Source organism: Grus americana, chromosome 5 (assembly GCF_028858705.1).
Source record: "Grus americana isolate bGruAme1 chromosome 5, bGruAme1.mat, whole genome shotgun sequence".
Classification (NCBI taxonomy): domain Eukaryota; kingdom Metazoa; phylum Chordata; class Aves; order Gruiformes; family Gruidae; genus Grus; species Grus americana.
The window spans coordinates 31,077,061-31,104,673 of record NC_072856.1 but is presented as its reverse complement, the minus strand read 5'-3'; the positions used below and the strand labels follow the sequence as shown (position 1 = coordinate 31,104,673).

Sequence of the window (27,613 nt, the reverse complement as noted above, 5' to 3'; positions counted from 1 at the left end):
CGTGTCGGTGGGGCCTGTGCTGGCCGGTTCTACTTCCCTGAACCGAGGGGCCCCTCAGCCGCTGTCCGCACCTCCCCAAGGGCCGAGAGGGGCCCGGCAATCACCCGCCTCAGCGCCTCCAGGCCGGAAGTGAGGTTACGGTGGAGGGGCGCGGGCCGGAAGCGAGCGGGGCGGGACTGCGGGCGGCGAGGAGCTGGTGGTGGAGCCCGCGGGAGGGGCGCTCTGCAGGTCGGTCTGTCAGCGGCCGCGCGTGGGGGCCGGGTAGCCCCGGGCACCGTGCCGCCGCTGATCTCGGGGCGAGTGCGAGTTGCAGGGCGAGCCCGCTGCGCCACTCGGAGCCGGGCCGGGGGCGCCTCGCAGGCCGGACGGCGGCGGGACCGCGAGAAGCCGGCCGTGCCGGAACGTCGGGAGCGGCTGGGTCCGATGTTTATGAGAGCCCTGCGCCACACGCCCGCAGGCCGGGGCCGGGGCGGAGCGGGGCTGGGGTGGGCGGGGTAGACACGAGTGGGGCTGCGGTCGGTCAGGCTGCACCGGGGTCGGGCGGAGGCCTGACCCTCTTCCTCCTCCGCCGTGGGAGCCTCTCCGCCCCCGCGGCCTTTCTGGGGGCCGGCGGCGGAGCCGCTCGTCTCGCCCGCGGCCGAGGGAGAGCGGGGCCCCTGGCTGCGGCGAGGCTGCTCGGGCCAGGGGCAGGGCTGAGGGCGAGCTCCGCGGGTCCTTTGGTGTTCCCCCAGGAAAGCAGTGGCTGCTGCTTGTTGCTTCTTTGAGAGGGAGAGCACAGGTTAACCGGGTCGCACCGCGCTTGCTGTGGCTGACCGATACTTGCTTTTCTTTTTCTTCTAAGTAGAGAAAACATTATAGAGCTTACTTGCCTGATACCTCTGCTTATTAGGGTAAATGTATGAAAAGTACAGTTGTAAGTCCTGTTGTTCTTACTAAAGAAAGCCAAAGGAAGCAATGAAGAACTTTTTTTAGACAGGTTATTTTATTATTAACAGCTTCATTATGTTTTGGTGAGTCCCTCTCCAGGTAAAACAAGTAAAAATTTAATTTGTGTCTGTTTGTGCACAGTTTGTTTCTAGTTTTTATTCATTTATAGTTAAATTTCAACTTGGGAGTGTTTATTTATGTAAAAATAGAAAATAAAGTTGTTTGGGAAGATGTCCTGAATGTGTTTTCTAACTCTCGAGTCTTCAGATGGGATTGTTTTAACTAGCCATAAGTTTTGAGGCCTGTGAGACACTGTCATTCAAGCTTTGGTGCAACTCTTCTCTCAGTTGCTCCTCAGTAGCTGCTTTTTTGTTTGGTAAGTTTGTGGTGTTTTTCTTTATGAGTCTTTAAATAGGATTTTGTGGGTTGATATTTTGGGGGTTTTGGGAGGTTTTCCCTCCTGTAATTTAATTAGAATTTTGACATGCTGCTATATGAAAAATCTCATTCCAGTACTCCACATGTGGATAAAAAAACTTTCTCCTTTCCAGTGGCCCTGTCACTGAGAATTTTTCCAAGAGCAGCCTTAAAACAACATTGTTTATATTCCGTAGCCCAACCAAAGAATTAGAGCAAAAAGTTTAAAAGTAAATGCAATGTAATGCCTATTTATTCTCATCTAATCCTATATTTCATTTGAAATTGGATCTGCTTTATTTTTAATTACAAATGCGGAAGAGAGCCATTCTAGTGAATACTGCATTGTCTTTCCAAACAGTCTGCATGCTCCCACTAGACTTGTTAAACTGGTATTGCCTCCTAATGGCTCTTTAGTGTAAGCTACATCCCTACTGAAGTTAGTAAGCACTGTGCACTCATCTTGTAAGATACATATTTATTTGTAAGTAGAGAAACAGCTTCTGCATCTGAGTATGTATTGAAAATAGTCTTAACTTTCTCTTTTAAGTAAGATGCTGTCTTGCAGCACTTGTGGCTTACTGCTGCCAAAAGCGAGAGGCCTTGCTTTGTGATATCTTCCCTTGTATGAGTTTTATGAGATTCCTCCATATATTAGTTGATTATACTAAACCAGCAGAAAAATATTCCTGTTTTCTTTTCCTGGATTTGTTTTCTTCCTTTTTAGTGAGTAAAATCTACTGTAAAGAGGACTGAGTGCTGGAGTTGGCACAAGGTAGGAGCAGGAGCCACTTGGGATGGAAGTGGGGACTGGCACTCCACCCTTGAGGCATTGGTTTGTTCACTTCCCTATGTTTTGTGTGACCAAGCCAGTGATTTATCTAGGCCTACTCATTGTTTCTTAAAATTATTTTTTTTCTGAAACTTAGGTAGTTACGTCACCCTTCTTCCTCCTTCCCCTGTATTGCTTTATCATCCTTTGTTGTGGAGCACATGATTTATTCATGTTTGCGTAGGAAATTGTTAGCATATGACTTTTTTATGGAAGAACGTATAAAGCTGTTACAAGCATATGGCATGTTTATGTACGTTTAGCTGATACATAAAACCTGTCACTAGCGGAAATGAATGCACATTAGTTCTTGAGGCTCAGCTGAAATACTGTTTTGGTAGCTCTAGATCACTCTTAGGGCATTAGTGTATTAGAGATATATCCAGATTTTAAACGATCAAGTGTAACTCAGTCATCCTTGCTGGAAGATTCCCCTTGAGCTTATGAGCGATTGGAGCACTTGTACTCTGCTGAGACAAAAACATACAAGTTGGGCTCTGAGCAAGTGTGCAGTGCTTCTCATTTATTGCACAAGAAGGAATGGAGAACTGCTCTGAATGATCAGTTCATTGCGGCTTACTTCCGTGGCTGATGAACTAATTTGATAACACCTAGACGCTCTTATTTTTATGCTGGAAAATCCCTATTACGATCTGTTAGTAAAGATGCGGTACAGTTTGGTACCATGGTGTAGATAGAAAATGGTTATCTTTGGTCTGCATGAACTCTAAAAATTGGGGTAGGGAGAGGGTGGAGAACTTGGTCATATAAGAACAAAGGCTTTTTACGTATCTTTTTCCTTTCAGCATCTCAAGAGGAAAGATCCATTTTGTGCAGAAATAAGTGATTTCCAGAGGACAGCCCCAATGACAGAACTGTCTGCACATTTACCCCAGTTTCAGCATGGGCAGCTGACAGAAAACTTCCCTGATAACCACCTCAGCAACACTGTATGTAACAATTTTATTACCTGGTAGCAGTTAAATCAGGGTGAATAACGAGTGTGGATGAAAATACAGTTCAGAACTCTAGAAATCTGTTTGTTGGGAGTAGTTGTCTCTGTCTGGACTGTTGTGATGATAAGCAGTGCCAAAAGAAATATTTTGTACAATATCTCATATTCTAAACTAATTTTTTATATACAGTTAAGAGTTCCCCCAGTTTAAAGTGGTGTTGGAGTGACCAAGCTCTCAAGAAAAATAAGAAAAAGGGATGGGAGGCTCCCGTGTCAAACATTGACTTTTAGGGGATTTGGTGAGCTCTCTTGATCTAGCCTGGCTGTGGTCTGCTTGATTCACAGGTTTCTCAGTCACAGAGTTAATTTTAGGCTAGGTAGAGCTTGAAGCCTGGGGTTTGTTGTTGCTGTTGCTGGAGGACTACTCCCTAGCAGCAAGAGCAGCACTTGTGGTGTCTTGTGAATAATTGTCAAGGTGCTCTCAGAGTTCTTGAGGTTTTGGAGGGGAGGGGGAACTCAAACTGTAAAGTTTCATATGATTGCTTTGAAAGACCTAAGCATATAATTGTTGCTAAAACTGTACTCATTGTACTGTATGTGTTTTGGTAAAACCAAGTTTAGGTGATCTACTTGGGTGTGGTGCTCAGGCTCTTGGATTTGTCATGCTGAATTCTTTGTTCCTGCTGTAGCTCTTGAATATCAGGTTTCCTTGTGACACAGAAATGCCCTTGTGAGGCTGGGCCACTTGTAGCCATGTTTATGGCAGTGATTCAGGAGAATATTTTGATCCCTGCTCTAACTCTGCTATGCAATCCAGCAGTTTAAGTAGAATTTTGAAAAATCCTTGTTATTATCTCAGATCAGCATCTTGCTATATCAGTAAAAATACAAAACATTTGAAAACTTATTTTCAAATTAAAAGTCAATCTGACTTAAGACCTTACTGATTATAGAAACTGTTAATAAAACTAGAAAAGTGGAAACTTTCCTATTGCATCCTTTGTGCTTTTACTTTAGAAGGAATGAAAGTTTCTTTTTATCTTGGACAGGTGAGAGATTTACCTTTATTGAACACTTCTGCCAGATGAAAAAGGCAGAGCTCAGCAATAAACTGTGGGCTCACCATCCTTACAGCTAGCTCGGTGATGCTCCTTCCCAGTAACAGGGGACGGATGGTTCTATTTACTTCTCACTAATAGACTGTATTGATGAATAGCTACTACTTGTGCTTTTTCTTTCCATGTTTAAATGTAACTCTAGGTGTAGTATCAATACTTAGTTGGAATGATTTTTCTCCCCTACACCTGTCCGCTTTGGTTTTGGACATATGTATGAATATCCTTTCCTGCTTAAATATATTTAGGTTCTGTGGCTAACAGTCAGCATGTGAAATCACTCAGTTACTATAATTTGCCATCTCTTCTTCCAGTCACACACCAAGAGTTCAGTCCAGCCTGCAATATCTGTCACTGTACAATGACCTCTAAACATAAATGGTGTGTGTGAGAACTAACGAACTCTGTGCCCACAGTCAGGCAAGGGGGTCTGCTCCTGATGGATAAATCTGGATTTAATAAATAAAAACTTTTAATCAAATATGCTAGTTTATCTCTTGGTTCAGGGGCATTGCTCTGGGTTTGCTATTAACTATTTTCCTGATAGGGAACAAAACCCCTATCATTTGCTTTTGATACTGTTTCTTCACCTGAAAGCGCGTAGTTCGTAACTTACGTTTGCTTACGGTGTCACAACAGGTGTTACTGACTTTTTAGCTTCAGAATTTTCACTTTTAACTATGTCTGAGGAAAGTGAAGAGTCTGTTCCTTTGCTTCCACTTCAGCAAGAGTCCATGGCCTCTGCTCTGTTTAATACTGATCAGGTAGGATATGAGTGCACTTTGTTCTTTTAAGCAGTGGGGCACGCGCATGTCACATTTAGATACACTTCGGTAGCCTGAAAGGACAACTTTTTTATAGTTTTAACAGTGAATGAGAGAATAACTCTTACAACTCTTTTGATGCTGATCTGGTTTTCATGCACTGCGTTTTAACATGTAAAGGCATTTTGTGATTGTGTCTTCGTTCCTAACTAGTGGAGGGAATAAAATGACACATATTGGTCTAATTTCTTCAGTTTTTCTCTTTATGTTTGATTTTGCAGTTTTTCGTAGTGGTGTGCTAGTTAACCAGCCTTTTCCTTTGGCTGTTTTTGTGTTTGCTTTGCAAAGCTGTAGATTTTTATTTTACATTTTATATTTCTGTGCCTAAGACAGGGGTAAGTGCTTCCTCATGCAGGACTGCTATTACAGCAGAGAAAGAGCAACGTATTCTGCAAGTGTGCAGAAACCTAAATACTTGGTCTGCTTTATTTGTGAAGTGTTCCAAGGATCATCTCCAATGTAGTGTTATTTATGATCATCTTAGGTAGTTTATTTAGACAGGTAAGCTTATTTTTCTTTTGTTGTAGACTGAGAGAAACAGAGTATTTTATTATCAAAGTGAAAAATGTTACATTTGAGCTATAATCTGTACAGAAAGAGTTTCAGTTGCAGCCAGCATTTCAGAATAATTAAACATGACCTCTTTATTTGCATTCTCCCATATTCCTGTTTGTATCTGACCTTCAATAATTGTATGCAAGGACTTTACACAAAATGCCAAGTGATTTATAATGGATCTGTCATTTAGTAAGAAATAATATTGAAGCTAAAATCTTTTTCAGGACATACTTAATTTTAATTTAGTATCATTAACTTAACGTTAAAACCTGAATTCTAAAAATCTGGTTGCTTGTTAGTTTTAATTAATCAATTAAGACAATTTTAGATTTTTTTTTTTTCCTCCCCTTATATTCAGTTTCCTTTTTGAAAAATAAAGCACATTTTCTTAGGGGACAGTTCTTGAAATCCTGCTGAGCTTGATCCTGAGGATACCACAAAAAAGGGGTAAATAGGCAAAGCATTCGGTATGTATTGTTACTTTGTAATGTTTTGTAAAAGGAAATTTTTCATGAGTTGGGGAAGTTGTAAAGCTTCAACCAAGGTTTTAGCAGTGTCAGTGTTTGCAGTTCAAAGTCCAGGGACTTGTACTCCTTAATCACTTAAGTGCTTTTGAAAACCCCACTGTGAGTTTCTGAGTTATACTTAACATCTTATCTTTTCTGAGGGTGGGGCTGGGAAAATTCTGTATAAAGAATCTCCAGAATTACTATTAATTTATCGAAAAACTGCAGTGAGTTAATGAGATACAAGTCAGCAGTTATGTTTGGAAATACTATTAAGAACAGGTAATGAGGCTTGAACATTGCATGTGTAAGGAAAAAATTACCTGCATAAGAGTACTTATGCAGAAATTCATTAGTTTATTTTCAATGCCCTATCTTACGTCTAGAACAATTTTATGAAAATGGAGTGACATGTTAAAGGTAGTGCAAAAGGTATCTTCCTTCAGTTTATTGTACATTTTAATCGAAAGCTGCTTTAGCGCACTTACTGAAACCGAACTGTTTGTAAATGAAGTAATTCTGAAGAAATGAGATTCATTTTGTAAGGAATGAAAAATATTTGTGTTACATCTCTTACGTTAAACCTCTTGAGCGGAGAGAACAGGAACAGTACAACATTGACTTTGGACGTGGTAGTGATACAGTAGAAAAAAAAGTAGTCTGTATAAACTGTTGCATTTTAGGACTTGTTTAGAGTGACTGGTAAACATAAAATGGTTTTGTTTCTTCGTAGTCCAGAATAGGTGAAACATAGCTCACTCTCCTGTTGCGTTCTCTGTATATGCACATAACATACAAAAGGCGAAATGCCCACTGCTGACGGGGCTTCTTGGAGAGGGGGCAAAAGGTTTGTAACAGCAGGACAGCAGGCCTGATCATGTATTGTAAGTGGTGTTCCCATTTTGTGTTTTTGCTTGTGGTTAATCTTAATTTTGTTGAAAGTTTACCTCTGTCCTTGCCTATGAGTCATACCCTTGACATTTCATGTAGCAGTATCAGGAAGGCTAGGAAGCTCTTTCATATTTGTTGACAAAAGTGGTGAAATTTCTTCAATGTCGGTGAAAGGATGTGGCAGTAGTATACTTGGGAAAGGAGAGAAAGAATCTGCAGTCTTAGCTCATCACACTAAAATTTTGGGATCAAATCTCAGAATAAAGACTGAGAACTACCTGAGTTTGATCACCATTTCTGTCTCATTCTTCTTGCTAAAAATGTGAGTACACAATACCTTGTGAAACTCCATTTTAATATATATTCTAGTTAGTGTACTGTAGTGGGAGTAACATGGTAAGGAAAGTAGAAATTTTCTTGGGCCTTTCATGGAGTTAACATCATAAATGTCCATTTGGCATTATTTCTAGGAACAGATATAGTTAGTTCTTGCCAAGCTATGAGTAATCTACTGTCATGCACCCTTGTATCAACTGTAGTTTGGACCAAAGGAAAAAGCTGTCTGTCTTCAGCTTTTAAAATTCAGTTTAAAGGAAAGGTGACAGGCTTTTAGATGAAACCAGCCCTACTTTCAGCTGCTGCTATTTTTCATATAAATGCTTCTAACGTAACCTTGTGCTCCTATTCTTTTGTTAACTATGTGATGCAGTTATTTACTACTGTTTAAGTCCTTGCTGCAGCAAGTGTTCTTGACAGTGAATATTACCTTACACATTTCCCTCTCAAGATCGTCTTTAGCTTAGTGTACAAGAATATGATTGTGGATAGTTGCTGAGGAAACTTTTTTATGTCTTGCAGAATGACAACAGTGAAAGACGTCGCCATGATAATAGCGAGCGCAGAAGAAATGACAATGCCGAGTCTGAGACCAATGGGCAGCCACAAAACAACATGCAGCAAGTGGTGGAACAGGATGAGGAAGATGAGGAGCTGACACTGAAATATGGGGCAAAACATGTGATTATGTTGTTTGTACCTGTCACGCTTTGCATGGTGGTCGTTGTTGCAACCATCAAGTCTGTCAGCTTCTATACACGCAAGGATGGACAGCTGTATGTATCAATTTTTTTCCCCCGTCTTTTTAATGGACTCAGATAATTTTCTTTAATCTCCATTTCTTCAGGAGTCTAATTCAAGCAGTGAACTCCCTCTTGCCTCCCTTTTCTCCTCCACCAGCCTGAAGATAGTTCTGTTTTATTCCTTCCAGAAACCGGACTCTATATTCGTGGTACTATTGACATTTGTTGTCTGACTGGTGACCAGTTGGGGTAATACCTTGGGTGTTACTGCTCGATTCAAATCCTAGTCCTCGTTTTGATACTTTATCATTCCCTGTGGTATTTATAAAATCAACTCAATCCTAAGCCAAAGCCATTTCAGTTGTACTCTGCTAGAATACAAAGATTTTTGGAAAATAAAAAAAACTACTCATTTAAATGAAATAACATAGATGCCAAGTTCTAGTTTTCCTATGCTGTTTGATAAAGAAATTCAAATGCAAGAGGAAGATGGCTTTGTGAGGTTCACTTCTGTTGCAGTTACAGAAACTTTCTTGACAGGTTTCCTGTATAGAATTTTTTTTTTTTTCCAAAAATATTAATGTTGCCAAAAAAAGCAATTTCAGTGAAAGCTGGTTTGAGAGAAAGGAGACAAAGGAAGAACACTGAGCCTGTCAGAACCTGCAGCGAATCAATCTAAATGTTCCACTGTGAAAACATTTAGACAAAATGATTCAAAGTGTGTTTGGCTCTGAAATGTTTGTGTAATATAAGCATGTCATAAAATGTTTCAATAAAACACTAAGTTCTTTTTCACTATCAAAGTTGTTGATCAAGGAATCATTTTTCTTGAGATTTGTGATAAGTGTTTTCTCGACCTCTTCCCCATAATCAAGTGGTTTTTCCCCCAGGTTGTATTTCTTTAAGAAAAAGAGAGTTGAGCCCATACATTGCTTTGTTGAAATCACTGGGGAATCTTTCATTGTAAGTCCACTAGATGGTGTGCTTATAAAGGTCTAGCTGCAGTAACAGTCTAATGATTCCTGGCATGTGAGTAATCGTATCAACCAACAGAGAGTTCTGTTTTTGTTTGTTTTACAAAGTAGAAAATAGTAATCGAAGAATGTAGGAAAGGCAAGTCTTCCAGGAAATTTTTTTTAATTAAAGTTTGCCTAATATGGTACTATTCCACCTTTCAAATTTTGCGTAAGTAGAAAATAACTGTTGCTTTTACAGCTCTGAATTGAAAGATTGCAATTTCATTTGATGTTGGCCTCACATATCAGAAACATCTGTGCATTCAGTGGCATTTCAGTTGACTCTTTGTTGTTGTAGCATCTACACTCCTTTCACAGAAGAGACAGAGACAGTAGGACAGAGAGCCCTGAATTCAATTCTCAACGCGGCCATCATGATCAGTGTTATCATTGTCATGACCATACTCCTGGTTGTGCTTTACAAATACAGGTGCTACAAGGTGAGTATAAATAGAATTGACTTGAGTAATTGTGCTAGTTTTGTTTATTAGTACAGATTATCGAGAATGGAACAAAATGAAGGGTTATCAAGGATGAGTGAGCAAAAGTAGCAGAATTGGTGATTCAGTTCACTGTTTCAATTTTGTGGCTTCTGTTCCTTTGACTCAACGGGGAGGGAAAGGGCCAGTGCTAACACTGCTGGCTGTTTAGTGAGGGAGAATTAGGGTGGCATTACTTCCTATTCCTGTGAAATGTACCATGTACTGACATCTTCCTGTGGTCAAGAACTACAAAGTACAGACCTGATTCAACAATTTGAAATCTGTTCAGGATTTCAGGGGCTTTTCAGGGGCTCCCCTCTCCCCACCCTGTCCCCAGTATAGAAGTCTCCCAACTTGGAGCAATATCCTTGGAGCAAACACAGAGACTCTGAGGCTCTTTTGTGAAAGACTTCAATCGTACAGTGATGTGATCTAGGCAAGTCCAGGCTTGGCATAAATAATTGCAATGTCACCTGCCTGGGAGGAGTTATTCCTGAAAAATCCTGGTTGTCTTTTGGTCTTACTGACTCATTTGACAAGGCTTGGCCTAATAAAACTTCCCAGTGTGCAGCCAGAACCTTGAATCAGTTTGAGTTGTAAAACAGGCAGTGGAATCCATGCACTGGCACAACGTTTTGCGCCACTTTATTTTGTTTTCAGGAGGGAGAAGTAATTTTGGTCTTCATGACTGTGGGTGAAACACCTTTTCAAATTGTCTCTGGAGTTACTGGAGAAATTATTTCTGCCTGAATCTGCATACAGCTTGGAAAAGTGGTTTTTTTAAAGCATGGACCTTCTCTTTTATCACAGCCTGGTGTTAAATCTGAACTGACAAGGTTTTTTTTTTTTAAACTGTCAATTCTGTTCATTCCAGTGAAGGAACATCATAACTGATGTACTTCAGCTAGGTTCCTTGGCAGCCAGTCGGTTCTCATCAGGTGCTGAAGGCATCAACTAGTTTTTACTCAGCTTTTCACATTTCTGGCTTCACTCTTGAGCTTACAAAGCACTGCATGTTCTCCTTAACAAAAATAATTGTTGTACTAAAAAATTAGAATGATTAGACAACAAAAAATTCCCATAGTTATATTTTATGCTAATTAAAAGAAATAATTAACTTATTTTTAGAATTGCTAGCAGTATTTCTATGCTGCTGTACCAGAATGCTGTAAAATGTAGTTACCTGTCCATTGAATTCTATTTTACATGCAGTTCTACATGTAGAATATAGTCTAGATTATGGGAAATGGAACTTAAAATGAAAGAATGTTAGACCTCCAGCTGGTGGTGATAATTCGCTTATCTTCACAAGATTTTTATCTGAAAACTCCTTTGAATAAAGGAAATACGATTTCAGCTTTACCGCTCTTAGTTTCCTGTGTTTCTCCTGTATGTGCCAAGTTAAGCATGGTCCTGATTCTAGCTCCTAAATCTAGCTAGAAACAGCATCTTTGAAGGTAATTGTAGTTGACTGGCTTTTCTTTCTAACATATTTTATTATGCTCTGCATTTTTCATTGTTTTAGTCTGCCTAACCAAAACGTGTCTGCTGTAGCTTATTTCAATTCTCTGCATTCTGCAATCCTTAGTTTTTGTTCAAGTTGTAGCAGGCAAAGCCAGCTCTCTACCAGCAATCAATTAGCATTGAAGCTGTTGTCAAATAAAGAATGAAAATTCTTTACTTAGAAGGCAACAAACCTGTCATGGTATCCTGCTAGGAAAAAGATGGCCAAAACTTGTAAGAAATACTTTGGAAAAATCACTTGGATGGAAAGAGGTTGGTGATCTGGAAAATGCTATATAGCAAATGAGATACATACTGAGAGTAAAACAAACATCTGTATGTAAAATGCCAACTTATGTCAAGTCTTGAAACTACCTCCTTCAGTACTGTTGACACTAGCTATGCAAAGTTTGTGTAAACATTTGCTGGACTGCGGCCTTGGTGTTTGACATTGTTAGCGTTTTACTCTTTACTAGAATGAAAAGTTAGTATTCACATTGTTTTCTTAAGTGGTAAAGTTTAAGAGTTTATACTACAAATAGAAGAACCGCAGATAGAAGTCATGTCGTTATTAAAAGAAATGACACAGCTTTCTTTGCCGCTTTTTCCAAATGATTCCAACTAGTTCTACAGAGAAATAAAATTACTCGTTAGGTCACTACTTAGATATATATAGGTAGTTTTACAAGTTGTTTGAAAGTTGGATTCTGTTTCAGGTACCTATCAGTCTTCAGCTTTAGTATGTATTTTTTCCCCCCACTTGCTCTGAGTGGTGACAGTTTGATGGACTGAGGCAAATGCTGTCACAGTTTTCTTGCCCTATCTTTACAGGCACCTTGCTTATTACATGTGGGAAAATCTTAAGTCTTTTTGAGAATATGCTAGCAAAGATGGATAGCCAATCTGTTAGATTAGCAAGTTAAATGACAGGTTTTTATTAGACCGAAGGTTAAATTTGAACCTGTTTCGAAAGACATTGTGAAGGAGGAGATTGAATGTTTCAAAAATTGCTGACAATTTTAAAAATGCTTATGAAAAATTTTATATTAAACTAAATGTACTAAATTACCAACTGTAATAGCTAGAGTCTTAATTTGCTGGAAAGTCCTGGTTGCCTCATGTAAACAGAATTCCTTTAGTCTGTGTGCATATGGGCTTTACTTTTAAATTAACTTTTGCAAAATATTTTAAAAAATAGAACATAAGATGCATTCTACTGCTTTCAGAAGAAGAGAAATAGATAACGCAGTTTCTAAACAGTTTCTGATGACTTTGATCTGGTGTACATATAAAGCTAATTTAACCAGTTAATTTTCCACTGAGCATGTCTATTCGAAGCAGCATTTCTTACGCAGCTTGAATTTCTAGATTATTGCTTCTGACTGGTTATCTACTTGCAGTGTTGGGTCTGGTTTTATATATAAGATTCTGTGCTCAGAATTTGACGGATATATGTTTCATTCTCAGTTCAGAGATTACTAGTGTTACAGGGCTCTTCAATCTTAATTTTTAATTTTGCACAGTAATATACAAGAGTGGTACACACTTTCATCAGTGCAAAGTCTGAGTACCTGTCACTTCCAATTCTAAATCTATGCATGCCCCTGATGAGTACAACCCTGAACTGTTTTTTGTTAAATTGTTGGGCATGCGTATCTGCTTTCATATCAAAATTAGGGATTATGTCTATAGATGATTGATAGACAGTATAGAAATCCTTATATAGTCATTCATTGATGACATGCTAATTTTGAATTCCATTAGGTAACACTGAAGGTTTTTCTGTGTTCCAGTATTTTGAAAATGATTTGGAATCAGAGCAGGTTTTTTAATTGCGCAAAAATGAATCATGTTTTCCATCTGTGTTAATGCTGGATACTTCTGCTACCTTTTAATGCCACTGTTATCAAAATGGCCTAAAAATATACAAACAGTAGTTTTCATTGTGTAGAACCTCTATTGAAAGACCACAAAGCACTTAAAATTCTTAAGTGTAAATTGAAATAAAGTGTATAGACTAAATATGAATTTAGCAATAACCACAGAGGGAGATATCTGAATATCATTTTCTTGCTTTAATTAAAAGGGAATGTAATCTTAAAAACATTTTTAAGTAGATAGTGACTTTAAAATACCAAATCTAAAAAAAATTTGTACTGATATCTTTGGTTTCCAGGTGATCCATGGCTGGCTTATCATTTCTTCTCTTTTGCTGCTTTTCTTTTTCTCATTCATCTACCTGGGGTAAGTGAACTAAAGCATTAATGCACTATTTTTCACATATCACTTTGTGTATGTATTTATTTTAGAACTGTCCCATCTTAACAAGAATGATAGTGGGTAAGCTATTGCAATAATTTTTTTAGTCTTATATAGGTTCATAGAGTACACATAAAAGAGATATTTATGGGTTTATAGTGCCTCTGATATTGTACAGAAGCTATCCATCACCTGCATCACCAGAATAAGCTATCTTCCACAGGGTAACTTATTCTGCCTCACAGCAGTGCTGACTTCCTTTTGCAGAGGTCCAGTGAGTGAGGAGCGAGTTTGTAGACCAATTACACGTGATGGCAATAAGGGGCATCCTGTTAACACTGTACATCTCAAAGGCCAGCTAACAACTACAGAAGACAAATTTCCTGGAGGAAAGTATCGTGCACATTGTAAAGTTCTTAGTGGCTTGATGAGTTGATAGTGGCAAAATCTGCAAAAAGCCATCACAACTGTTTCTTCTCTGGGTCAGTGGAAATCACCTGTGTCTTGGTGACAACATATTCGTCTATTTTGGTTTTACTTATTGAGGGTCTTAATTAGTTTATAGTATTTGGTGTGACAGAGTGACATTGTTCATCCAAAAAGAAGGCTTTTTACTTTAGTGTTTGTGGTGAAGAATAAAATAGAATAACTATTTATATCTTTCTTTGGAGTTAGCAAAGTGTTTCCATTCCACAGGCAGTAGATAAGTAGAGATCTGGTTGCATGCCTTTAAAGATCCATTATAACCTCACAACTTCTTATACTCATGATTTTTAAAAATCAGAAGAATAATCAAAATGACTGGTTTTGCAGTAATGTCCTTTCCTGTCAATTTCTGCTTTGATTGAGAAGGAAATAGAACATTAGTGAAAGTTTTCAGAAAAGTGAAAGAGTTGGAGTGAAGCAAACACTGGTAAAATTATCCCCTTTGCAAAGAATAGTTAAGTACTAATCGGAGGTAGAATTTTATATTTGTTACATTGAATATGAAAATGAAAAAAAAAATACTCCAAAACTTGTATCTGTAACTTGTTCCCATTGTTTTAAGCAAATGCAGTCCATATTCTTTTCCATATTTTTTTTTTTTAGTGAGGTTTTTAAGACATATAACGTTGCCATGGACTACATTACAGTGGCACTCATGATCTGGAACTTCGGTGTTGTGGGAATGATTTGTATTCATTGGAAGGGTCCACTTCGGCTCCAGCAGGCATATCTCATTATGATAAGTGCTCTCATGGCCTTGGTGTTCATTAAGTACCTTCCTGAATGGACTGCGTGGCTTATCCTGGCTGTCATTTCAGTGTATGGTAAGGTCTGGGGCAAGGCATAGTAACAGGTATTGTGATGGGAGTTTCTTCTATTCCCTGACTTTTCTGTTTGTCTGACTAGACCTTAAAAAAAAGAAAAAGTGTGTCTGTGGGGAGTATCATCCAAAGTAATGGATAGGGTGATTACAGACTTCAGAAATAAGATCACGATCTAAACAGAGATCGGTCCCCTGCAGCTAAGCGCTTTGTGTGACTGCATGATGCCATCTTCCTTCATTTTTCCAGGTCTTTCTAGATTCACTGGGGAGGAGAATTGAAGTAATTGAAGAGACAAAGAAATAAGAGATCTGTGTTGCCATTTTGATCCCTTTCATGAAGGTGGAGAGCTTTTGGCTTCTCATTTTCCCGAAGAATCCTTGGAAACTAGTCTATTTTCAGAATTTAGGAGCTTGTTGTTTGGGTACAGTCCCATACAGATATAGATCTGCCCAACTTACAGTTTGCTCAAATTTGTGAATATAGAAACAACCACCTGATCCATGCCTAATAATATAATGAGAAGGAAGCAAGCAAGGATTAAAGACTGTTTTCATTGCTCAGTCATTTTACATTTAGGATATAGTTGTGAGATCTGTTTCTTTTTTTTTTCTTTAAATAAAAAGAAAATTCATTTGAATTATCACATATTATGCTTTTTCAGAATAATGACTGAGAGATACCTAGATGTAGTTTTTTCATAAAGCTTTAGAGGGCACTGGACACTTTTTGTAAGAAGATCACTCTATATCCCAAATACTGATTTAGTTCCCTGGCAGGACTAAAAATCCAGTTGCTTAGAATTAAAACATTACAGCTAAGCACATCCATGAAGATGTACTCATAACTTGAATTTTTTTGGAAGCACGTAAGTGTGATGAATGTGTACTCTGAAAGTCACTGATAAAGACTGAGAATCTGTCCAGAATCGTACCCTTCATGTAATTGGAACGAATCTTAGTATTCCAAGCATTTAGGCTCCGTTCAGTGATTGCAAAATGAAATAACTCTTCAGATCCTATTCCAAGACCATAACGTGGTTGTTTTGTGTAAAGGAGGATAAGTTTCAAAAACCCGTGACCTCACACTAAGAATTCTTTACTTGAGCAGGACCAGCAATGGTGCTAGGGCGGTTAGCTCAGGTGCAGAAGGACTGCTTTGTGCAACATACAGCTCCTGACAAGTAAGCTGCTCCTTTCGGTGTTGGATACTGTTTCAAATAAACTTAAAAGACATACAATGAGCGGACAACTGCGAAAGATTATAGCGAGGTTAATATGTAAATGCTACAGCTTTCTGTCCAAATATGCAAGACAAGGGAAAAGTAGCTGAGGTAGTTCGTGGAGTTGCAAATTTCATTAACAAACCATCAACATTTAGGTGAGAACACAAATGGACCATCTGATAGATCAGTTTTTCTTAATGCTGTGCTTTGATCTGTATGAGTAACTTGTACAGTCATCCTATTTTGTAAATAATTGCTTTTCAGTTAATTTTCACTTGTTCACCCTGTTTCACATACTGTCCCGTGAACGAGAATTGAGTGAAGCAGCAAAAAGCTGCTGGTTTTTTCTTGTGCTAAATATGCTTTGAACATCTCTCAAATCTATGCAAACACAGCATTTTTCTGCAATGCTTAATAAACCTGTTTTTTTTAACTCTTCACATGCACTTTTACTTTTTTCCTCTGTAAATGAGAATAAACTGGCAGTCATGCCTATTTTATAAGAGTTATATAAGCCTCACTTACATGTTTTCTTAAAATTTGTTTTAGCATTAAGCTTGGGTTAAGAAAAGCTTTGATAAGAGAAAGCAAGCTTGGGTATTTGCAAGATGTTAGTTGAATAGTGGCTTTCATGAATTATTTGCTTTCAACTTGCAAATCAACATACAGACACTGATATATTTGCAGTTGCATATATTTTAAGTGAGAAACATCGCGCTCTTAAATTTGTATACATATTACAGTCATATGTAAAATAGGTTGTACAACTGAGAATATTACAAAGTATTCCTGTAGGATACTGACTTGTGGCCAGTGGATCTCTCAGAAGTCTGTGATCAGGGTAACATTTTATCTTACTACCAGTCTCTGCAAGTGTTATAGAAAAACCATCTTAAATGTATGTTTGCAGTGATGTAAGATCTGTTTGCTCTTCCTTCCAGATTTGGTTGCTGTCCTATGTCCTAAAGGTCCTCTTCGTATGCTAGTTGAAACAGCTCAAGAGAGAAATGAAACTCTCTTCCCAGCACTTATTTACTCCTGTAAGTATATTTCATTAAATATTTACATTAAATGCTTAGTCACCCACTCAGCTGAAGTGATTACTTGGGACTCAGTTTTCCTTTCATTGTTGAATCAAAAATGTGGAACATCATCTGACTAAGATCTTTCAAAATAAAACCCAGCATGTTTTGTTACAAAATACGAACAGGAAAAATGGTAATATACCTTGTTTTGGCCGAAGTAGTATGTCATTAGGCTGCGAATCAACCTATTCAAAGGGAGTACTTGTTTTTAGAAAATATTTATCAGCTTTCAGTGCTTAAATAACCTGTGTGTTAGTGGAAGGAAAGGGAGAAGTTGCCAGGAAGGGATTTGTTTACAAAACTATTTTCTCCAGGGCTTGTCTTTTTTTTGATATATTGTTTCTCCCTGCAGTTGTGAAGAATAACCTACTGAATGCAAATTGCTGTTATGATCTGTGTACTAATTAGTACATGACTCCACTGTTTCTGAAGTTCCATGTTGCTAGTGGTAATCATGGATAAACAGTGAAATAGGTTAATCATAAATCATGATGCCTGTAAAGGAGGAAGCGTGTTGTAGACTGACTGGCTACTTCAGGGGCGAGTTTATGGAGGAGAAAGTGGAGGGGTTTCTTTATCTGTCACTCTTGCTGTGTTTTACTGATACTGCTTATAGCTGCCTGTTGTTCTCTTTTGTGGGAGGAGAGATTAACTCTGAGAAACCACAAACTTGAATTCAAATATATCATTTAAGTGTGACAACATTTCGTTACTTCCAGATTGGAGAATTCTTTGTGATTGTGGGGGCAGAGAACAATTAACTTGGATGCAGATACTGCCTCTGAATTGAAGTTACATCAGTGCCAGTCTTGGTAGACCTTTTTACTTGCAGATAAAGGAACTGATTAATGGAGGAAAAAAAAGTAGAGAAATCGTTGATTCAGATTTTCAGAGTGGGCCTCATATATAGAAGTAATTTTTCTGGCAACAGCTGTTGCAATTTTTTTCAACACCTAGTAAGAATAAAACTTTTATTCACCAAATTCTGTAAAGGCATGTTGTGGCTGGTACTGGCTGTGTTTCAGATATTACTGTGCTTTAATGAGAGTGAAATTGCCTGTTAGAAAAGATAGTTGTATCAAAAAAAAAAAAAAAAAAAGAATGGATTGATGCCAACACTGTCTCAGAATTGCATACATCTGAGGATGTGATTAGCAATGCGGTTTTGTTTTTATTTAATAGCAACAATGATATGGCTAGTGAACATGGCGGAGGAAGATCCAGAAGCCCAACGGAAAACTTCAAAAAACTCCACTTATGATAAACAAGGTGAGTTTTTCTTTGACAAGCTTTTATAGTTGTTGTTTTATTGGAATACATGTTTATGGAGACTTGATTTTTGGCTTTTAAAATGTCCTGGTTGCTGTAGAAGAGTGAAAGCATGGAGGCCTTATTAGGAATGATGAATCTGTCAAGACTTCAAAAATTGCTCACTTATTGTGCAGTTAATGTTCTTGCATTCATTTTTCTGGAATCCAGGATATTGGTGGTGAAATGACTTTCAATAGACAACTATTGACTGAGCTCAATTGCCTGTCAAATTGGGATGATATAGTATAACGTTAACTCATTTATATTTATATTAAACAGAAATGTGTCTAGCCCTCTGGGCTATGCAGCTAGTGTTTAAAAACATGGGGTATGTTTATTTTACATGTGTTATTAAAGCAGAGCAGAGTTTCTGAATGCAACATGCTTGAAGGGGTGTATGTATATGTAATTTTCAGTAAAGTTTTCTATTTTACTGGAAAATTAAGCTGTTAACAGTGACTAGAGAAGCTAATGAAATATTAGAGTTTATTCCTTAAACTGTGATCTTTCAATTAGGTCACCACAGAACTTCCACTCTGTTGTATCAAAGTACTCCTGAATATCAGGACTGGAGTGCAACATGTAGGTGCTATGACTGCAGAGTGCAGATTGACTCCTGATTGTTTAAATAGGTATTAAAATCCTAAGTGAGAATGTCTTGTAATGGTGTGTGCTAATGTTAGATGTTGCTAAATGTTACGGAATACCTCTTTTTTTCCTCATTCTTCTATGATCTTACATGTGGAGGCATTGTCACATTTTAGAAGGCACGTTTTTGAAGTAGATCTTAAATGTCTGTCTTCCTTTGAGCTCCGGCAAACCAGACTCAGAATGAAGGTGCTGAAGCAGATGATGGTGGCTTTAGTCAGGAATGGCAGCAACAAAGAGACAATAGAATAGGACCTATTGAATCAACGCCTGAATCACGAGCTGCTGTTCAGGCTCTACCCAGTAACTCTCAAACCAGTGAAGACCCTGAAGAACGTGAGTATGGAGTACCAATAGCAAGCTGAAGAGCTGCTCTTGCTCATGATCAATACTGTCATGCCCCATAGAAACGGATGGAGTTGCTTTTTTGTAGCTTTTGGTTTTGCTGCAGAAGTGAGTAATATTCGCCAAACTGATCTTCAGACTCAAACCTTTAATAGCACAAGCTGCTTTCAGACCATTATACAGCCAGTTGCATTAGTCTGTCATGCAGTGTTCTGCTTTGTGTCACCTCTTGGTTTTTAGGCCCTGTAGATGCAGTCATTAACTTTTTGCTGCAACATTAAACTACTGTAATCCACTCTGCACAAAGCAATGTTTAAGACCTAATTGGAGACTGAAATGAATGCAGAATGCCATGGGCTTGCTTATTTTTCTCCAGCATCTTGCTGGGGTGCAGTATTTTTGGAGAGCATATACTCAAATGTCTGTTTTAATGGACTCGTGATTTCCAGTTGGAGTTTAAGCTGATATTAGATTTGCAAAGCTCTAAATAAAATTAGGGTCTGCCTGTCTAATAAATTTCTCTCCCTACCTATGTGATGCTTCCATATTTAGCAGGTGCAACTGTTTCCTCTGATTCTCAGGTGCTTCTCTGTTTAAAAATACAGACACTTCTACTTTAAGAACAAATTTAGAATTTATTTTGTCCTCAAAATTCCAAATTCGGAGTGCGTTGCAAATCCATTTTCATTTCTAGAGCTGAGTAAAGTAATGTTAAGATGCAACAATTTTAGGAATTAGGCTATTTTAATTATTTAACTGGTTAACTAAAACTCTTGTCTGGCCTGACTAATAATTTTCTCTTTTCTGTATTCCTACAGCAAATAGTAATGACAGATGTGCAGTGATTGAGTCTGACTCGTAAGCCAGCATTAGCTTACTAGAAGTTTGGAGCGGCTTATTAGAAATTTGGAGAGTTCACTTGTGTGGAAAGAGTTAGCTAGCAGTTGCCTTTGCTTATTGGTCTGTCATGCTGAAAGCAAGCATCCAAGTTTTGTTTCAGCAGTTAAAGGGTGTTTTAGTGCTTAAGAGCTTTTCACGCACTGTTCTAGACCATATATTGGAGGCCTGCTGAAAGACAGTAGGGTTGCCTTTTTTCTTTTCTCCCTTTTTCCTTTCTTTTTTTCCCCCAGTGATCAACCAGGCATACACTTCTGTTTTGATGCTCTGAGTTCCTCTTAGAACTCTACAGTGAGTTTTGAGCTGGACTGCAATTGGTGAGAAAGTGAAAATAGGCCAAATGAAAACAGCTGGTGACCTGATGTTGGCCTCTCTGACTTAATGTCTTCGACTAAAAGCTTAGAAAGTGATCTGGCATTCAGGAAATCTTCTCCCCCCCTCCCGAAATAATTGAGTGTTATGCTCCTAGAGTTGTTGCTAAGGTGGTGATTACTATTTAAAAGAATGAGACGTTAACTCATGAGTTTTCCTAAATCTCACATCTTGGACTAAATACGTTCTTTTTTCGCCTCTGTGATATGCTCTGTAATTACACACAAGTGCTTTTTAGAAGAACCTCATTAAGAATGCTGTTGGAAAATTGGGAGGGCACTGGAATATTTTGCTGGGTATAGGTTTTTAACTGACAAATAAAGCATCATCTGCAAGTGACTTGTTTATTTTCCCCCTTCCTCGGCCACCTTAAAGGAATTGTACTTCAATATTCTGTTAAATATGACATGTCAGCCAGAGGTGGACACCTCTCCAACAAATACAATTACAAATATCTGAGTTTGTATATACTGCATTTGCATGTATAGGAGACTAGGAACGTAGAAAAATTCTAATTATAGGATGAATTGAGCAATGTAATGTTCCTAAGCCATCTTGTTTCACAAGAGTTTTTCTGTATCGTTTGATTCAGGAGTGGTACTAGTTTTGAAAATAAAATGTTCTTATTAGCAAGTCTTGTTGATACTTAATGTAAATCTGTATTATTCTCTGACAATTACTGATATGTAATATTAGTAGACTATCTAGTACTTAATGCTGCCATATATTAACTTTTGCAGGAGGAGTAAAGCTAGGTTTAGGAGACTTCATTTTCTACAGTGTCCTTGTTGGCAAAGCCTCTGCAACAGCAAGCGGGGACTGGAATACAACTTTAGCATGTTTTGTGGCCATATTAATTGTGAGTATAATGTAATATGATAATAGGGATAGTTCTTATTGTTCATCAGGGACAAAGTCATAACTGCTACATTTTTTCTTTGGAATTTGTTTATTTGGTGGCCTGAATGAAAACTGATGAGGGCGTCAGCTGTGATTTTCATTGGCTGTACATCCATCATTTACGCCTTTAGTTTAGGAATGCTGTAACTCTATCTTGTATTTCTGTGGAGTTCGTGTTTATATAGATAATCTTTTGTTTGTCAGAGTTCCCTAATTTCTCCCTATGTTTTTGTTTGTTGTCTTCCCCTCAGGGTCTGTGCCTTACACTTCTGCTTCTTGCCATCTTTAAGAAGGCCTTACCAGCGCTTCCAATCTCCATAACATTTGGGCTAGTTTTTTACTTTGCTACAGACAACTTGGTGCAACCCTTTATGGACCAGCTAGCGTTCCATCAGTTTTATATCTAGCACATTTGATGCTAGTATTCTATGGATATTTGTAGCAAATCTGGGAGGAGGAAAAATGGTTCTTCCCTCAGTTCTCAAGTGAGACTGAAGTTTAATACTCAAGATTCCAAGCCTGAATCATTACAACTTCCTCCGATGGTTTGTTTTGTTTGTTTTTTTTTCTTTCCTGAGACAACTGCTGCACTGGGCACCATACAAATTTTCCTGTGTGAAAGTGGCTTCTTCCCGATGGTCAGTCTAAACCGGGTGCTATTATATCAGAGGTAATCTGATATACATATCTCTGGTAAGGACCACCTGTGTGAAAATTGCTAATGCTTCCACCAGCAATGTGATCTCTTACCACAGGTTGATTATTTTCACAGCATTAAGGGTGCTCAGGACTTCCTTGATGTCAACAGAGGAAGCTGACAAATCACATGGAACTTGTCCCTGTAACCGCTTGAAGAGAGAGAACCCAATTCAGACTCCTTCAGCAGTGATTTTTTGACAGCAGAGTCCTGACTCTGCTTTGTGTAGTGAGAAAGGACTTTGTAGCAATTTGACAAAGGGAGAAAGTACTGTCACTCTAAGAGTGCTCCACCACATCATAGCCTCTGTGCCTGAATGTGCTTGGTTTAGTAAATTTAAAAGCTTTTTTTTTTTTTCCCTCCACAGTGGAACCAGCGCCTCTTCTCAGTTTTAACACTTCGTATCCTCAAGCATGGAGTGCACCTTCTGTACACCTGCTCCAGTTTATGTAGCTACTTAGACTGGATTATTTGGCATTAGTGGATCTTAAGGTCCTGATTTGGATCTTAGATTCTAAAAGGTTAATAAACTACATTAAAAAGCAATTTCAGGACTTAGTCTCTGTGCTCTTGCAAATCATTTTGCTAGAACAGCATTTCAAACCCTGTGTTTGAGAATAGTCACTAGCAGCACAGACTGCATTGGTATATGTTTCTTTTATTGAAATTCTTATGAAATAAATAGACATTTGCAACAATCCCAGATGGAGTTTAGCTTGCCAGATCTAGAGGCCAAAGTGCTATTAGTGGCACTTCAATGCATCACTGAAATTTTTCTCTTCAAAAATGTGGTTTACAGTTCTGTTGACCTGAATTACTGGTCACTCAACCATCAAGACCTCAGGTTGGGCAGGTGTTTTTGTTTTTCATGCAGTATCTTTATTGGTGAGGATACTTAAGTTAGGTGAGGCATTACTTAATGTTACCAAGGAGCAAAATTTGTGGCCCTCTTCACTTTAATTAGCTCTCCCATGAGGAACAGAAGACTGGAGAAATGAAAGACAACTCAAAATCACTGAAAAGAAGATAGGAGATTTTTGAACTTCTTGCAAGAAAAAGAATCTATTCTAACCTTAAAACTGCTAAACCTTGTTTTCTTCTTCATTTGAAAGAACTCGTTTATGAATAATTGCTTGGAAATAAGACTCATGTGAGATGAAGTTGTTTTTGTCATAGGCTCTTACTCTGTACAAGTCTCTCTCTCTCCTCTTCTCTCTCTTCTTTTTTCCCCCTCCCGAGGGAGGCATAGGGAGTGGATACTATTGACGGGCATTCCATTTTACTTGCATCTTCATACAGGAGTCCTTGCCAGGTAGAACAACTATCAAAATCCTGACGCAGACTCCTTCAGCCCTTTTCCTGGGGGTTTGTTTCAGTGCCTATAGATTCAAAGGACTGAGGCATCACAGATGCTCACCAACCATTGCCCAAGTAAGGGAAGAAAGGCTGTGATGTATAAATCTGCTTTAAAACCAAGAAAGGCGTACTTTGATTGTCCTTGGAAATGTCTCTCTTTTCCAGTATGACTTGCTAACTGTAGTGTTAGCGTTTACATTTACATAAAATATATTGTCTCGTCTCCTCTAAAGTACTTTTATTCATCTCATTTATGTGTCGATTCGTCGTGGATAGCATTAATAAAGTAACCGTATCAAAATTGCTTACACTGGCTTTTCAAGTCAAACTTGCTTCTGTTTTCTAGCTTAAGTCACTGTTCCATATTTTGCTGCAATGAAGTCTGACTTAAAACAGGTGTTTTGGGATTTTTTTACAAGACTTTGAGTTGTTTTTATACTATGGTAACTTGCCCCTTTCCTGAGCATTATATCTAAGAAAATTTCCTTCTGTGTTTTATTGGGCACCCTAACCATTGTTTCACTGCATAGAACAGGTTTGCTGAGAGTTGGCATTGCTAGCATCTGTTTGCATATCTGAGCCAATTCTCAGTTAAAAGTTGTTACTTAAAGGCATCAGTCATCTTTATTGTTTGTTTTTGGCTTAAATATGCATCATGGGAGCACTGGCTCCATTAAGGGTTACTTTAGAATCTGTAGAAATACACAAAAGCCTTTCCAGATACTTGAATGGGTGTTAAATGTACAACCCAAGAGCAAGCTCAGAATCTTCAAACACTACATTGCCAGTCTTCCACTCTCCAGAGCTGCTTCTGCTATCCTGAAGTTTTAATTTATAAGCTAGTGTGGAGTTACAGTGGTGGAGACTGTAGAATTTATATTCACAGAAACTGTTCAAGTTTATATATTTGAATCTCAAAATAAATTCAAAAGGGAAATCTGCTTTTCAAGCCCAGGCCAATATATGTTAAAATACCAAGTCTTATGTACACGTTCAAAAACCAGGATGAAATTCTCTAGATGTGCCCTCTTGTGCCAAATCATGATAGTTCATGTTCCAGATGAGATCTTGCAACTAAAGATCATCTCAATACTTGGGTCCATAAGGTTCAGTTGAGGATAGTTTTGCATTTGGGTGGTTACTACATAAGCGTGAAGGTTGTGTCACTTCTCTCCTTTTTCTTAAAACAGCAATCTAATTTGAGATCATGAACGATTTCAGCTTGGTTAGCTTGGTATAATTGAAAGACTTCTGATATGTAGTCTTTGTTTTTGAGAGAGTTTTTGTTATTATTTAATTAGTATGTTAATGGCAGCACATTAGACTGTAGCTGTGAAAGAACTATTGTGTAACCCTAGTAGCTAGATTCATCTCCTTTGTGCCCAAGCAGACTGACTGGTAACCCTTGTGTGACTGTTTCAGTAGTCATCCTTTGAAACTGGATAACATGATAGCTTTCTCTCCCCTTTCAGCTTACATCCATGATTAGTCTCCCTCTTTGGCTAAGCTTCAAATAAATAAATGAGAAAGCATAATACCGAGTTACAGATTTGCCTAAAAACCAGCCACTTTCATTTCTCCTTTTTTGTGTTGGGGGATTTAATCCAGAGCAAAAAGACTTCTTGTAGCAAAGGTGTATGATGCTGTATGGCTATTGTGGTGGCACTCAAATTCAAATGTCATCTGGGTGAGGTGAGTCTTGAAGGTACGCACTTGTTATTGCAACACATTCAGAATAATTTTGACCGGGCAGATGATGACTTCTTTGAGCCAAATAACCAAGGGCTGTCCTCCACTAAAAATGGCTGTTCTGAATGTACAAAGCAGACCCCGATGATTTCAGGCATAGGAGACTGGTGCTTCTTGGTTATGTAGATATATATCTGTACCTATAGACATGTAGATATATATTATATGCACTCTGGGCCTCTGGTTGACAACTGTTCTGCCATTAGTGCAGTCAAGAATTAAATATGCAGGAGTACATTTTGGGTGGGTGGTACTGTATGAAGAAACTTCACAAAATGCTTTATTTAAAAAAAAATAATTACCTTTGGCAATGATGCTGTTGAAACGAGTAGAATAGACTGTGGAACGTGTCTGCACTGTGATTGCATCTCAGTGGTAACTTGGTCATTGGGAATGGTGAAACGTGAACTAGATGGAATTCTTTTACACTCAAAGCATTTGCTGTTTTCTTTTTTACAAACACTGGTTTGTACATAATCTGAATTGAATGTGAATGTTTTTTAAACACCTTTCCAGTTCTTGATAAGATACGTTTTTGATAGATTATTGCAAATTTTCCTGTATTTGTCTAATTATTAAAATAAAAACTGCATGGATCCTGACTTGACTTGCCTTTACCATATTATTTTAAAGCCATCACTTAAAGCTGTTGGAGGCCTAAACACTGTAGCTATTTGTAGTCAACATTTAATGAATTAAGATTCCTGTCTTAAGACACTTAAGTAGCTGCTTTATTTCCCAGTGGAATAGCTTCAAACTGATGTCTGTAGAAGTACTTTCTTCTGAAAGCTACTTTTTGTGTTCATTTAAAGAATCAGCCAAAGCCTGTTGCAAAAGCACCCATGAGGTATAATAAGGCATGAAAAAACGATATGAATTACACTCAAACACCAGCTGGCACAATGAAGATCTATGTTACCCAGGAAGAATACATAGGATGCTCAGGAAGAAAACACTTCATGAACAGTAATGTGTGGTGGTGTTTTGGTGTTGATTTCACATCAATATGATTGAAAAGCTTTTCCCTAGCAGCATATTTTTTCATCGTTTTGGAGAAGCATTCACTGTAAAGTTCAAATTTGTCTGAGTTGACTGACTGCTATTGCAGATGTTTCTTTGGGGGATTGGCTTGTCTCTGCATGGAAGACCTAAAGAAAGGTCTATCCTGACAAGTAGAAAGTCAAGCACAGGTGGTAGGAGGCCTGCATGAATGGGCAAGGAGCTCCTAACAGAACTCAAACATGAAGTGTAGAAGAGGTGGAAGCAGGAGCAGATGACCCAAAAGGAGCATAGAGTTGCTTTATGACCTTGCAGGGCTAGGGTTAGGAAAGCCAAGGCCCCTCTGCAGTTGAATCTGGCAAGGGATGTGAAGGGCAAAAAGAAAGGTTTCTACAACTATGTAACAGCAAAAGAAAGACTAGGGCAAAAAGATACCCCCTCTGCTGAATGGAATGGGGGAACTTGTGACAATGATGTGATGGAGAAGGCTGAAGTACTTGATGTCTTCCTTGCCTCAGTCTGTATTGGTAAGACTGGCCTTAAGGAATCCCATACCCCTGAGACCAGCGGGAAAGTCTGGAACAAGGTAGACTTACCTTCAGTGGAAGAGGCCAGGTTAGGGAACATGTAAGCAAACTGAAGTCTATTAGGCCCGACAGGTTGCACCCACGAGTGCTGAAGGAGTTGGCCGATGTCATTGCGAGGCCACTCTCAATTGTCTCTGAATGGTCATGGTGGTTGGGAAAGGTTCCTGAAGATGAAGAGAGCAAATTTCACTCCTATCCTCAAGAAGAGAAAGAAGGAACTACTGGGAGGCCACAGGCCAGTCAGCCTCACCTCAGTCCCTGGAAACCTGACAGAGAAAATCATCTTGGAAAGCACTTCCAAACACATGAAGGACAAGAGGATGATTGGGAGTAGTTAACATGGATTTACAAAGGGGAAATCATGCTTGACCAATCTCATTGCCTTCTACAATGAGGTGACTGGCTTGCTGGATGAGGGGAAGGCAGTTGATGCCGTTTACTTTGACTTTTGTAAAGCTTTTGACAGTGTCTCCCGTGACATCATCATAGACAGGCAGACAAAGCACGGGTTAGATGAGTGATTAGTGAGATAGTCTGAAAACTGGCACAATGCCTGGGCCAGAGGATTGCGGTCAGCACTACAAAATCCAGTTGGTGGCAAGTTGCTAGTGGTGTACCCAAGGGCTCAATACTGGGGTCAATGCTGTTCAACATCTTCATTAATGATCTGGATGATAGAATGAAGCGCACCCTCAGCAAGTTTGGCAGTGTTAAAAAATGGAAGGAGTGGCTGGTAGACCAGATGACTATGCTGCTCTTTAGAGGAACCTC

At 38.7% G+C, this 27,613-nt stretch overlaps 1 protein-coding gene across 10 annotated transcripts; it reads left to right on the top strand.

Moving 5' to 3' along the window:
• Nucleotides 1-161: 161 nt before the first annotated feature.
• On the top strand, nt 162-25,858 carry PSEN1 (presenilin 1). 10 transcript variants are annotated; one of them, XM_054826293.1, is made up of 13 exons: nt 187-228; nt 2,072-2,119; nt 2,983-3,126; nt 7,884-8,137; nt 9,419-9,560; nt 13,282-13,349; nt 14,454-14,674; nt 16,838-16,936; nt 18,164-18,250; nt 18,809-18,874; nt 19,103-19,276; nt 21,295-21,413; nt 21,706-25,858. In XM_054826293.1, the coding sequence occupies exons 3-13, from the start codon at nt 3,043-3,045 to the stop codon at nt 21,859-21,861; spliced, it is 1,470 nt and encodes a 489-aa protein (XP_054682268.1). In that variant the 5' UTR covers nt 187-228; nt 2,072-2,119; nt 2,983-3,042; the 3' UTR covers nt 21,862-25,858. The 10 variants fall into 10 exon arrangements, with proteins under 10 accessions (XP_054682265.1, XP_054682273.1, XP_054682262.1 ...); XM_054826291.1 differs by having other exon boundaries at nt 208-296; XM_054826288.1 differs by lacking the exon at nt 187-228 and adding an exon at nt 515-1,303.
• The last annotated feature ends 1,755 nt before the right edge of the window (nt 25,859-27,613 follow it).

Bases quoted from the DNA above. Each gene is read 5' to 3' on its own strand.
- PSEN1 (XM_054826290.1), top strand. From the start codon at position 3,043: ATGACAGAACTGTCTGCACATTTACCCCAGTTTCAGCATGGGCAGCTG. The intron at 18,251-18,808 runs GTGAGTTTTTCT...TCTTTCAATTAG, and splicing joins CTCCACTTATGATAAACAAG to GTCACCACAGAACTTCCACT. The intron at 18,875-19,102 runs GTAGGTGCTATG...TCTTCCTTTGAG, and splicing joins TCAGGACTGGAGTGCAACAT to CTCCGGCAAACCAGACTCAG.